This window comes from Mercenaria mercenaria, chromosome 9 (assembly GCF_021730395.1).
Source record: "Mercenaria mercenaria strain notata chromosome 9, MADL_Memer_1, whole genome shotgun sequence".
NCBI lineage: Eukaryota > Metazoa > Mollusca > Bivalvia > Venerida > Veneridae > Mercenaria > Mercenaria mercenaria.
The window spans coordinates 12,408,465-12,422,446 of NC_069369.1; the positions used below are offsets into that span (position 1 = coordinate 12,408,465).

The window sequence follows — 13,982 nt, forward strand, 5'->3', positions numbered from 1 at the left end:
TAAATTTTCTTTTAATTGGTTTGTGTAATTCTTCTGCATAAATCATGCGCTCCATGGATTTCCCGGGTATACTCCTACCCCCTTTTCCCGTTTTTTGATTTTTTTGTCCCAACCCAAGTTTGTATTTCGTTTGATTTTTGTAAGCTGTTTTACAACTAAATGTTTTTGCAATCTTTTCTCCCAATAAAGGTTTTTTTTGATTTAGTATTATATTGGAAGTTGGAAGCCTTTTTTTTGTCACATTCACTTTTACTCAGTCTTTGCGTCCATAGCAAAAATCATGGTCCCATACATACTGCAAATCCAGTCATTGACAGGGGGTCCATTATCTAGGGGATTTCCTGGCCCACAATAATTATATCCTGGAAGTGTTAAACCTTTCTTAGGTAATAAAGGTAACATTGCTTTGTGAATATCTAAATTACCTGCTTTGATAGTACTTTTAACAAACTTTGATTTTATTTTTCCACAAGATGAACAGGTAGCTTTTATCATTTTTCTCCCATTTTTTGTTATAACATAGTGAGGATTTACATTATCTGTAAATTTTCTTTCTTTCAAACAATATATTTTATTTTGTAAACTCATCTTATATTATATATGTTTAAAACTTTTTAGTCTGTTTAAAACCCATAAGTTTTAAATTGTCCGACATTGGATTTTTTAGAATAGGGACAAGGGGTCAGTCCGGACCAAAGACTAAATCTTTTGTTTGGTTAAACCAAAGGTTTTCATTCGGTTTAACTAAAGATTTAAAATATTTTCAGGGTATCAAGGGTAGCAAGTTAGTATTTTAAGTTTAGGGTAAGATTAAAGTCCACTTATAGAATAGGGACAAGGGGTCAGGGGGGTCATACGAGGTCAAAACGCCAAAAACGCTATATATATAACTACTGTTGGTGAGCGACCCGAAGCAAGACGTACACTGCAGATTACTGCCAGTATGTAATGCGCGAGTTGTGGAGAACGAAACTCTATTTTTAGCTGTGAACTCTATAACATTGAATATAAGAAGTAGAACAATTTGGTGATTTACTAAGCAATAACGATTTCACTGATATGACACTGTCTTTGTGCTTAATTCGTATCCAAGAAAAACCGCTAAATGCATTGTGAGAGCTTACCTTCTTTTTTGTATTTTTTTTTTTGTTTTTGTATTTTTGTATTAGGCTAAGTAAAATAAAATTATAAAAGTAAATAAAATGTGGAGGTTTCTTTAGAAATGGCCCAAATGGCCAGAAATGGCATTGGCCGAATGGAAACTTGGGATACCTCTCTAACTGAATTTGAACTAGTGTGGAGATGGGGTAGGTGGTGGGTAAAATCAAAATTGTCATTGTGTTTTAGCAACCCACGCTGAAGAGAACTGGATCAAACCGGTTCCAGCAAGGTATAAATTCCGTGAAGCCGTCCCTCCCACTGCCCGTCATAAATTTCGCTGATGCCACCTACGTAAGCATAGCTTGTATTTAAGTGAAAGACGGCCATTGGAGGTTTATTATTGGTGTGACCTTGACCTTAGACCTGGTTTAATGATCTGCACATTGTCTTGATGTGGTGAATAAATGCTAGTTTAATGATTTTTTCAAGCAGTTAAAACAATATGGAGCACACACATTGAACTTATATATTGGACCTAGTGCATGCCTTGGCACTTTTTTTTGTGGTGTCCCGGAGGGCCCCCTACCTATAGAATTTGGTGTCCCTCACCAACACATGGGATCCCTCCAGTATGAAAATGTACAGCGCTCGACCAAAACTGCCAAATCTTCAATCATTTATTTCTTTTCCTGTTTAGAATTAAATTCTGCAACAGTCTATATACTTTACTTTGTAACAACTGATATTGGTTGTTGCTGAATTTAAACTGAAGCAAGAAAAGAAATAAATACAATACAAGATTTAGCAGTTATTGAGAGTTGAAAGCAACATCGGTTTCGTACTTTTTTGGTCGAATATTCTGCTAGAATTAAATCTTTAAAATCAATGTAACTCGGTATTTAATATGGCTATTACATTGTCGTTGAAAATAGGTATCCTAGAGGAACCTCCAACTTTAATAATGGGTGTCCCTCGCTAGAATTTGGGGTCCCGGGACAATGTTCGTGTCGAGGCCTGTTGTGACCTTGGTTGCATATTCTGCTGGTCCTCTTGATGAGGTTAACAATAGGTCCTACTTTTCTGAATTTAGCACTCTGCAAATCTTGGCGAGTTAAACCATTATTGTTAGTTTCATGAAGCGAAGAAAATATGGAGAGGACAAGAAATTAACCTGTAGACCTGGTTGGATGAAGATCCATCAACAAGTCCACAAAAATCATATTAGGGCATTTCTAATTTTAGCACTGGTAGCCGCAAAAAGGACTCGGTAGTTCCCATTTAAAACAAGAGGGCCCTGTATCGCTCACCTAACCCAAATTCGAACTTGATCTAAAGATTAAGGTTAACATTCTGACCAAGTTTCATGAAGACAATGTGGCAAGTGTTAATAAACTTTTCTTTTGATTTGACCTGGTGACCTAGTGTTTGACCCCATATGTCCCAGATTCAAACATGATTTAAAGATCCTCAAGATTAACATTCTGACCAAGTTTCATGAAGATACAGTCATAAATGTGGCCTCTAAAGTGGTAACAAGCTTTTCCTTTTATTTGACTTGATTTTTGAGCCACCTAAAGATCAAGATTAACATTCTGACCAAGTTTCATCAATGTGTGGCCTCTCGAGTATTAACCAGCTTTTCCTTTAATTTGACCTTGTGGCCTAGTTATTGACCCCAGCTGACTCAGATTTGAACTTGACCTAAAGATCATCAAAATCAACATTCTGAAGTTTCATGAAGATACAAAATAAATGTGGCTTCTAGGGTGTTAACAAGCTTTTCCTTTGATTTGACCTGGTGACCTAGTTTTTTTACCCCAAATATCAAACTCATCCAAGATTTTATTGAGGGTAACATTCTGACCAAATTTCATTAAGATTGGGCCATAATTGTGACCTCTGTAATTCTGACCAGTAGCTTCTGAGATGTTGAAGCAGGGACGATGGACAAATTCCACCTATACCATTAGCTCAGCCTGAACAATTCCGTTTGTCGATTCAAACAGATGCATGAAAAGTAATCAGAAATAATTTTGGAAAAAATTTCACACGAGAAGGGGTATCATTTTGTCAAAGCAAGTTAGTTATGGGACATGATATGGAACTCATTTTAAGTGCATTGCAGGATTCAACATGAAAAATGTATAGCTTCCAAACATGGGGTGGAATGCGACAGTGACATGTCCACCCAGACTGGTATATAGCCTGTATTAAATTTTTATTTAGTTCTTGGCTTGCAAGAAATTTGGTACAGGAAACAATGTAAGTATTACATGTACTCCAATATAGTTGTATCATTTATTTTCAGAAACTGTATTAACCCTTACCATGCTTTTCTATAATGAACATGTCCATCTTTTCAATTTGGACAGTACCATCAAGTGTTAGAAGGGGTGCACACCAAAATGATACCGACAATGGTAAACAGTGCAGGTCATGATCAGACTGCACAGTGGAACACTGCACTGGTTGTAAATGCAGTATCAATCTGTCCAGCATGATGTGTTAAAACAAGAGCTGTCAAAGGGGACAGCACGCTCAACAATTTTGATGCTCTATAGTAAAACTCTGCATATCTGAAGTTGGAGCTGTCACTGGAGTGTTTAACGACTCTAATGAAGATATTGGATGATAGCTCGAGTCTGTGTCTAAAGTATTAAGTTAATATATTTTCTGAGCAAAAAGGGGACATAATTCATGAAATATTGGTGCAAGTGTGCACCTTGTGCCATATGATGAGGAACAACTATTTTCAGTTCAAATCAATTTAGTAATAACTGAGATAAAGTGAAATATCAAAACTTTAACCTAAATTCCAAGTAAAAGGTGATGGGGGGGGGGGGGGGGGGGGGGAGGAGAAAGGAGAAAGGAAGGATAATTCATGAAATATTGGTGAGAGTTATGGCCCTTGTGCCATATTATGTGGTGGGTGAGGAATAACTATTTTATGTTTAAAACAAATCTATCAAGTAATTACAGAGATAAAGTGCATCAAAACTTTAACCAAGGTGCGGTTGCAGACACCAGGTAGAGTAGGATAACTCTTCATACTTCATCTAGTCGAGCTAAAAAGTCACAAAAAGTTGTGTTGAAAGATAAAAGCAAGTCTACAGGTATGAGGTACATGTTTACTGCCCTGAACAATATCCACATAAATCCTTACACAACTAAACATACATCATATATGTAAATCTATAAGAAGAGAGACAGACAGAAGTGAATTATATAATCTGTTCTGGCAATATATTTTGCATTTTGAACACAGAATTATTGGTTATATTTCATTTAGAGATGACTACAAGATACACAAAAATAAATATTGGAAATTCATTTTATGATCTCACAATACTAGTGACAAATATTTAGTTTGAAACATGGGGTCATGCAAGACTCATATACCTGTAAAGTATAAAATCTATGTATCTAATTGGTATGAAAATGGTATGTACAATGAAACTGATGAAATTAAAGTTATTAATGAATATATTAAAAGTGTGAATACAATATGAGATCTATCAGCCAATTCTTTCACATTTGCAATCATTATTACTAATAAAAGCGCTGTACCATATTATCACTTTCATCACACTGAAACAGGTGCTCGAGTTGAAATGTAATTCTATCCTCCTTTAGAAATCTTATCATTTTTTTAAAACTATTACTTGGAAAATAAAGTTTATCTACTTCACCCAAAAAATAAAACTGCAACAATAAAAACAGAAATGAACTGAACAGAAATAATGATCAAGTGGTGGGAAATATAATACAAAATGAGAAATGCACTATAAATTATGTAAAAGAAACAAAAAATTGTAAAGATTTATTTACACTAAAACCAAGTTGAAGATAAAACTTAAATTTTCTTTCCTAAAATACTCACTTATTTGAGGAAGACACGTATCTAATTTCACAAAATGAAAACAGCATTACCCAACAACAAGTATATAATTATTTCCCCTTAAAATTTTTCATAACTCTGTATCAATTGCACATCCAATTCACTTGTAAAAAAGGAAAGAGAAACAACATAAAATAAACATTTGCAATGATGAAAAGTACAATATAAATAAATAAGAATCATGTAAAATAACTGATCATATCTTGTCAATTTATCGTCGTGCTCTTGTTACTCGTTTTGCAGGTGTAGCAACCTTCAATGTTTTTTGTTTTTTTGCTGCTGATTTCACAGGAGTTTCAGCCTTGCGTTTCCGAGATGCTACAGGAGTTAGTTTGGATGTTGTTGTCTTCTTTGCCACTACAGCCTTCTTCGGTGTTGCTGCCTTTTTTGGTGTTGCAACTTTAGCAACTGCCTTTCCTCTTGTTGCTTTCTTGGGTGGAGAATTAACAGCTTCCTTCACTACTTCAACAGGTTTAGCTGGTTTCAATTTTGAAGCCTTTACTGGGGAAGCTTTCACTGGTTTACCCCTTGTACTTCTTTTTGCAGGGGTTGCCTTTTTTGGCGTTGCTGCTTTTAACGGACTTTTTCCTTTTCCTAAAATTAATTTAAGACAAATATGGCATGAAGATTTCTTATATTTCTTTAGAAATATTGTGAGGGCTAAAATAGAATGAACATTCTATTTCTATACTCTCTACATTTTTTATCACTTGAAAAAAATAAATTCCCCAAACTATAAGCTTTGGTAACCGTAACATAATTAACCGACTCTTCATATGTTCCAGCATTGCATTTATAAGTCCAATTATTGACCGTTAGAACCAGAAACAGTATACAAACATTCTTAGCTGAATTTATTAGTAACCTAAAAGACACACTAAAGTTGGGGGTAAAAGTAACGAAACTGCTGTACATAAGCAAGAACTAGAAGGTAAAGGTAGATCTGTATGCTCTACATTTTCTCTGCAAAACAAGAATCCATATTCAATATACCGCATTCTTAAATAATTTTTCTGCTGGCAAGATCAGTAGAAGTTTAACAAATCTTAAATTGTTCAGTTCACAAGATAACTGTTTTCCACTTTTTGTCATCTGACAGTGGATGAAACCATTCTTACATGATTTGGAACATCCAAGAAGACATTGTTTTTTCAAGGGAACAACAGGTAATATTTACATGAATGTTATCAGTTACTCGAACCTAGTGATCCATAGACCCACAAGTAGTTACTGAGTAGGTAAGCAGTTAACCTAACAGATGTTCATGGATTCTGTACCAGTTCTAACCTGTTCTCTGCAAGTAATTGCCAGCTTCTACCATTGAATCAGAAGTGGGAGACAAATCATTTCAGATGAACTATGAAAGGTGTTTTATCACTAAACAGTATAATTATTAGATAATTATCACCCATGTAATTGAATTTGAAGCATACCTGCATTTCTGGCAGCAGCACCACTTTTGGGTTTCAAAGGTTCTGGAGTTGCGACTTTATCCTCCTGAGCAACCTTTGGCCCTCCTCTAGTTGCTCTCCCCTTTTTCAATAGGGTCATTTTTACTGGGCTTGCCTTCCTTTTAGCTGCTTTCACAGGTGATTTAGCAACATGTGCTGGAGTTGGAACTTTGACTTCCTCCACAGGTTTTGGGGTTGCTGCCTTCGGTGCTCCACGCGCAGAACGTCCTCTCTTGGCTGGTGTAGCAGCTTTCAGAGTTTTAACTGAAAAATTGCAAAAAAAAAATAATGAAAACTTAAGAAAGGTGTTAAAAATAATGTTTTACTTAACATCCTTTTTATAAAAAAGGAAACTGTCTTAATTTTTCAAATGATACAGAACAGTGATGTTTAAACATCTTTATCATGAAACAACCTTAACCTTCTCTTGACAGGAATTGCTGGTTTAATTTCAAACCAACAATATCAGATTTTTCTCCTAAACTTAGATAAATTCTGCTGCCCAAAAATAACTTCAGCCATATTGTTTTCAATCACTAACAAGGTAATATTATTTGCCATGTGATAAACCTCTAGCCAGGTATATGTGTATTCTCTATGTTGACAAGTCCTAAACACGTCCTAAAAGCCAAATCTTCGTTTTCAGTTTAAATGTTGTGAGGTAAATCTTGTCTGAAATCAAGCAGTTATTTATTAATTTCGAGAAATAGCTGTTTGGCTGTAATTGCAGATCTCCATAAGAGTATGTGTTGTTTTCTTGTAAAATTTTGATATTTGATATCATGACCCCTTTGTGTTTGGATATGAAGTGGTAATATATTTTTTTAAAAATTAGATTAAACTTTTTAGAAGGAAAAGAGGAAAATTGTAAATTAAAGGACCCTGACCTTTAGTATTTATCTACCAACAAGGCCAGGACTTTGTTGTTTTATGGTTATTGTTTTCAGTTAAAAGCTGGTCATGTTTGTCTAAGCTGGAACCTTGTGCCTGCACAACATGATTCAGTGCTATCTTTATGCACACAGCTGACATCAGACAACAGAAAACCTGTTTCCAGCCAATTTCTGTTAAACTTTTAATGCAGTCTACATTATTACGAAGTATATTACAATGGTAACAGAGCCTTAAGTGAAACAGACCATTCAACTTATGATGCAATCTAAATGTATGGTGCATAAACCAGTGCTTACTGAACTAAATCGAGTACGAATATTCATATTGCTGAAAATTTTGTCACAAATTCATTTGATTCATCAATGACAAATATAATTATTTTGAGGTCATGTGGAAGATGGTGTGCTAAAACTATGCATCAAAGAAATACCTGATAATGGGCACCTGCTAAGTTACTAAAAATAGGCAATACATTTGATGAATGTACTTTGCTTTTACTACTCAGAGAAATATCAAAGAAACGCCAAAACAAGTAAAGCCTTTACCCCTCTCAAAATATCTTTACACAGTTTCGGAAAATGACTTCTTGGGACTAAGAAACACTGGAACCTACGACATATGCTGGAGAACTTTCACCAATGTGTACAAATTACCATACAAAGGATTAAGTAAGAAGCACAAACCTATTTTGAATTTCTCCTTATAGACTTTATTTCTACCTACCTGTCTTCAGTGATCTCTTTGACTGTATGGGTCCTGGTGAACTAACTTTAACCTCTTTGACTGGACTTGCTTGCTTGGGGGCAGCTCTGGTGGATCTTCCTTTTGTAGCTTTCTTTGCTGGTGTAGCTGCCTTCAGTGGACTGATGGCTTTTTCTAAAAAAATTCATAAACAGTTTATTTACAAGTCTAACATATAAAACTTCATTACACCTTCCTCATTGTCTGTATGGCACTGGTCAACATTTACAGAATACATCTGAAGCAAAGAGCCCATCAAGTCTGAGAATCATTGGTCAAAACATTCTTAACTGAAACAGACTTACCGGAAGGCGATCAGCATCATCATTTAATAGATCCCTTCAGGTGTATGAAAGTGTAGTATAAAATACAAACAAAAATTTTGCAAAAACTAAAATGATAAAGGAAATTATCCACTTTCTAAGCATATTATGGTTACAGTTGATGAAGTCAAAAATTAAAACATGTTTTACTGAAATTGAACTTCATAATGATCATAATGAAAATTACCAGTTGCTGCAGATTTCTCAACAGGTTTTGGTGTGGCTACTTTTGGTGCAGCTCTTGTTGACCTGCCCCTTGCAACCTTAGGTGTAGCTGCCTTAGGTGTGGCTACCTTGGGTGCGGCTACCTTGGGTGCCACTTTTGTTGACCTGCCCCTGGCAACCTTAGGTGTAGCTGCCTTAGGTGTAGCTTCCTTGGGTGCCACTCTTGTTGACCTGCCCCTGACGGCCTTAGGTGTAGCTGCCTTAGGTGTGGCTACCTTGGGTGCCGCTCTTGTTGACCTGCCTTTAGCAACCTTAGGTGTAGCTGCCTTAGGTGTGGCCTCCTTCGGTGCTGCTCTTGCTGATCTGCCCTTGGCGACCTTAGGTGTAGCTGCCTTAGGTGTGGCTACTTTGGGTGCAGCTCTAGTTGACCTGCCCCTTGCAACCTTAGGTGTAGCTGTCTTAGGTGTGGCTACCTTGGGTGCCGCTCTCGTTGACCTGCCCTTGGCAACCTTAGGTGTAGCTGCCTTAGGTGTTGCTACCTTGGGCGCCGCTCTTGTTGATCTGCCCCTAGCCACCTTAGGTGTAGCTTCCTTGGGTGCTTCTGGTGTAGCCACTTTTGGGGTAACAATCTTCTCAAGTTGTACAAATGCTTTTCTCCTTCCTACCCTTCCGACTGCTGGAGATGCTTGTTCTTCAATAGAAAATACATCCTATCAATTTAAACTGCTTTTTCCTATTCTATGACCAACAACACTATGAATAAGAGCTGTCTGAAGAGGGCATCGCTCAACTGTTCAAGAGCCTGACCATTTGAATGAATATTAAAGTCGAAAAAAGGAACACAATTTTGTAAAACTGCAAAGTAGAGTTACGGAACCTGTGCAATGCATGTCACATCATCACAGTGAGCATGTGTGTGATGTTTCAATCCATTCCAACAAGTGGGTACTGAGATACCAGTTTATATACAATAACTTAACCAAAAATTCCTAAGTCGAATAATGGGCATAATTTTGCAAAAATAGTTACTGAAACTATGCAATGCAAGTCAGTTTATAACAATGAATACAAAAAGTTAACCAAATTGGAATGCGGATACGCTTCTAATAGCTCTACCTATTAAATACAAATAGTCAAGCTAGAAACAATTTTTCCAGCAAACAATTTCACAGCTATAGTCTAAAATACTACTTACAGTCAAACGTTGAAATAAGACCGTTCTTGTGAGACTGAAATCTTTTTTAACTATTTGAAATCAAGTTATTTCTGTGGGCATGACATTTTAAAGATTTTGCTGCGGACATGATTTGTGATTTTCTATTTCTGAAGATACAACGAATGGAAATTTACACTTTTTTTGTGATTTCCTTTTGTGGATTAACCAAACCAAGAGATCCACAAAAATTAGTATCACACAATATCTGATTTCAAACTATCACATTAATTAAGCAAATCAAAACATTCTTGACCTTTTCATTCATTATGTATATTAAGAGTAATTTCTTATTTAACTTAATAGCAGGATTTCTTTTTTTCTTTAATGCTATGGCTAAAATCCAAGAAACTATATACATACTTGGTGCGGTCTTGACCTTTTCTTTTGGTGTGGCAACTTTTGGGGCTGCTCTCGTCTGCCTTCCTTTCTTGGGAGTGACGGCCTTAGCTGGACTTGCTTTTACATTTCTTCTTGTAGATCTACCAGCTACTGGTGAAACTGCTTTTACTGGAGTTGCTACAGATATTGAAAAGAAATCAGTATTTGAGACATTTCCATCTTTTTATCCTTCTACATGTATGTGTCATTCATATGTTCTAAGTTATACTCTCATCCACAGCATCACCCTATAAGCCTCAATAGCTAAATAAAATAGGGAGCTTTTAATGTGATACATTCAACTGAATAATTTTAAGCATGTGCATTAAAATTATATTACATGTAAACTTATATAAAACAAAATACCTGTTTTCCTAACAGCTGTGACCTTAGCAGGTGTCTTCAGCTTTTTAAGTCCACCTTTTCTTGTTGCCCTGTAAAAGAAGTACACAGATATATATAGTTACACTGTCTTATTCAGCAAAAACCCCTCCAAAAAACAAGCTGTCACTAATGGTGACAAATGCCCCCGTAGTGCCTTGACCTTTGACCTGGTGACCCCAAAGCCAGTAGGGGTCCTGTACTCAATAAGTACTATCAGCATGTGAAGTCTGAAGGTCCTGGGTGCAGTGGTTTGCGAGTAAAGTGCCTTCATGCAAAAAGTTAACATTGGCCTCCGTGACCTTGACCTTTGACCTGGTGACCCCAAAGTCAGTAGGGGTCGTGTACTCAATAAGTACTATCAGCATGTTAAGTTTGAAGGTCCTGGGTGCAGTGGTTAGCGAGTAAAGAGCCTTCATGCAAAAAGTTAGCATTGACCCCTGTGGCCTTGACCTGGTGACCCCAGTCAGTAGGGGTCATGTACTCAGTAAGTACTATCAGCATGTGAAGATCCTGGGTGCAGTGGTTCGCAAGTAAAATGCCTTCAGGCAAAGTTAACATTGGCCCCTGTGACCTTGACCTTTGACCGGGTAACCCCGAAGTCAGTATCTCATTATATTGCTTTAAAGTTACCTGGTAGGTTGAGGTGAGTCTAGAATTGGAGTGGGAACCTCCTCCTTTCTTGGCTTCTTTGCTGCTGGTGATTTCACTGGGGTTGCTGCTCGCTTTCTTCCACCTCGCCTACAATTTGTAGTTCAAAACTTAAGGTTTCGATGGAGGCATTGAGAAACAAAAATCAAACAACACCAAATCATAGAAAGAAAGAGTTGTTTGACATGAAAATTGAACAGCATGTAAAACATGTATATTACTTTAAGAAACAAGTGTCAGTATACTGATATAAACATTGAATTCCGGAAAAGGGCTGCCAAAAGGGGCTCCACTTCCGGACAGTTAAACGCCTTTAAAAACTCACCATTTTCAAAGAACTGTTACACATGTTCGTTTTGATGCATTTGCAATAGCGTGCGAGTGGTGAAATTTCGCATAACAAGGTGGAACACAGTTTTCAGCAATTGTTTATCTTTATTTCTTTACAAATGGCATTCATTTTCAAAGGGAGACAACTGTTCCTGATTATTTTAAGTACAAATGGCATTCATTTTCAAAGGGAAACAACTTTTCCCGATTATTTTAAGTAATCTTTGAGAAAAAGTTGTCTCCCTTTGAAAATGAATGCCATTTGTAAAGAAAAAAAGATAAACATTGCTGAAAACTATGTTCCACCTTGTTACGTGAAATTTCACCACTCGCACGCTATTGCAAATGCATCAAAACAAACATGTGTAACAGCTCTTTGAAAATGGTGAGTTTTTAAAGGCGTTTAACTGTCCGGAAGTGGAGCCCCTTTAGGCAGCCCTTTTCCGGAATTCAGTGTTTATATCAGTATACTGACACTTGTTTCGTAAAGTAATATACATGTTTTACATGCTGTTCAATTTTCATGTTAAACAACTCTTTCTTTCTATGATTTGGTGTTGTTTGATTTTTGTTTCTCAAGGCCTCCATCGAAACCTTAAGATATGCAATGTGAATTTTCAACTAATTTTTTTTAGATACCTCTAATTAAAGAAAATCCTCAAATGAATTTAAGTTAACCAAGTGTTTAAGGAATAAGATGTCACGTAAAACAGTAATTTGTTAAAATTTTCTTAAAGTGGTAATACACATTTATTGTGCCTAGCTATACATACACAAGACTGAGTACTGTTTTAAATCTAACACACTGCACTGATAACACGAACAATTTTATGTGAATACAGATCTATACTATAAAGTTATTTTCAAATATGAATTTTGGTTCTAACACATCTTGTAAACTGCCCTGTAAATAAAAACGGACCTGCATTTCAGATGTTTGACAGTACAATGGTTTCCATGAATTTATGTTGTTCGAGGGTAACAGATACTTTAGACTGAAAACATGACAATATGAAATCCAATAAAACCTTTAACTGTATGCAGCTAAATGTACTATTAAACAAATATATACCGCTACTTATGTATGGACAAGTTAAGCTTACAAAAAGCAAGAAACTTAACTTTTACAGATCTATATCTCTATAGCTGCTTTTGTAATAAGCACTGTACCTGGTAGGTAATGGTGAATTCTTCTTTGCTGGTGATTTTGCTGGACTTCTTCCTTTCTTCACAGATTTTGCTGGAGTTTTCTTTGCAGACTGTACTGGGGTCTTTACTTTCTTTGCAGATTTTTGAGCAGCCTTCTGAAATGTGAAGTTTGAAAAAAACATAATCCACATTTTCAACTGTACTTTCAAAGTTACCAGAGAATACCCTTGTTAGGTTTAAATCAAATCATTGGTCAGTCAAATATTCATCAAGATTTTAATTTTCATCCAGATCAAGTTAGTTTTTCTTTGATAGCATGGTTCTTTTAAAACAAAAACGGCGACGCCATGGCAAGTGCAATAGCTCTACTTTTCTTTGAAAAGTCGAGCTAAAAATGACATGGACATTATTTTTCTAAAAAAAAAAGGGAAGGGTGGCACATTCCCATTCAAATCCCAAACTGTTATTTTTTTTATCGCATGGTCTTCATGCTGAACGACTTTGAAAATAGGAAGCGTCACAAAATAGTTTTGCCAAAATCTACATAAATATGATTGGGTCCTACAAACCAGATGATGAAAGCTTAATGTGTAAAAATCACACAAAAAGTCAAACATTGGTACCTCTTCTACTGGTGTGGAAAATAGATTTGCCACTCCTGAGGGACTTGCTGGTTCTTGTTTTCTGCGTGGTGTTTTCATCAATCTCTTCAGTCCTGTTGGACTGGCAGGGGATTTACTTCTTTTGGCTTTGAACAGTTCCTTCACACCTATGAGGCTTGTACTTTTTCTCGACTTCTTTGCAGAAGACTTGGCCGAGGAAAGAGGTGAGACAAGCATTTCTCCAGGTCCATTGGGTGTATCTGGTATATCAGCATAGAGGACAGAATCTGGTGTACCAGTCGATGATGGTGTTTCTTGTCTGGATGGGGCTGAGGTCTGTGGTGGGGTAAGGAACAGGTCTTTTACACCTGCAAGACTCACTCTTCCGACTGACTTCTTTGCCTTCTGTGTAACAAAAAGTTCAAAACAATGCAACATCAAACTATTTTGCCATTCATTATTTTTAAAATGATCTACCATTGATTTCATAAAATTAAAGTATTTGCCTAACACTATCAAATATAAACCAATATTCACAAGGGGATAATTTCCTGTATTTCCCAGTTTTGTCAATCTATGAAATTGAAATTTCCATAAATATTTTATCTTCTGAAATTGGAATCCATGCATTCACGTCCCTAGTAAATACCAGATTTACCAAAAACAAAATTTTTTGCGTATGAAATAAAAAGATTCACATCT

The 13,982-nt window shown here is 36.2% G+C and overlaps 1 protein-coding gene across 2 annotated transcripts in view; it reads right to left on the bottom strand.

The window, feature by feature from the left end:
• Positions 1 to 4,215: 4,215 nt before the first annotated feature.
• Positions 4,216 to 13,982, bottom strand: part of LOC123546479 (nascent polypeptide-associated complex subunit alpha, muscle-specific form-like) — a 29,685-nt gene continuing 19,918 nt past the window's right edge. Inside the window, exons 9-17 of one of the 2 annotated variants that reach the window (XM_053550816.1) lie at positions 13,302 to 13,685; positions 12,700 to 12,833; positions 11,182 to 11,289; positions 10,534 to 10,601; positions 10,150 to 10,305; positions 8,596 to 9,258; positions 8,068 to 8,220; positions 6,433 to 6,714; positions 4,216 to 5,593 (exon numbers count right to left, since the gene is read on the bottom strand). In XM_053550816.1, coding sequence (XP_053406791.1) covers positions 5,211 to 5,593; positions 6,433 to 6,714; positions 8,068 to 8,220; positions 8,596 to 9,258; positions 10,150 to 10,305; positions 10,534 to 10,601; positions 11,182 to 11,289; positions 12,700 to 12,833; positions 13,302 to 13,685 — 2,331 coding nt within the window. In that variant the 3' untranslated portion in view covers positions 4,216 to 5,210. Of the gene's footprint in view, positions 5,594 to 6,432; positions 6,715 to 8,067; positions 8,221 to 8,595; positions 9,265 to 10,149; positions 10,306 to 10,533; positions 10,602 to 11,181; positions 11,290 to 12,699; positions 12,834 to 13,301; positions 13,686 to 13,982 lie in introns of both variants that reach the window. The other variant, XM_053550815.1, reaches the window with a different exon arrangement.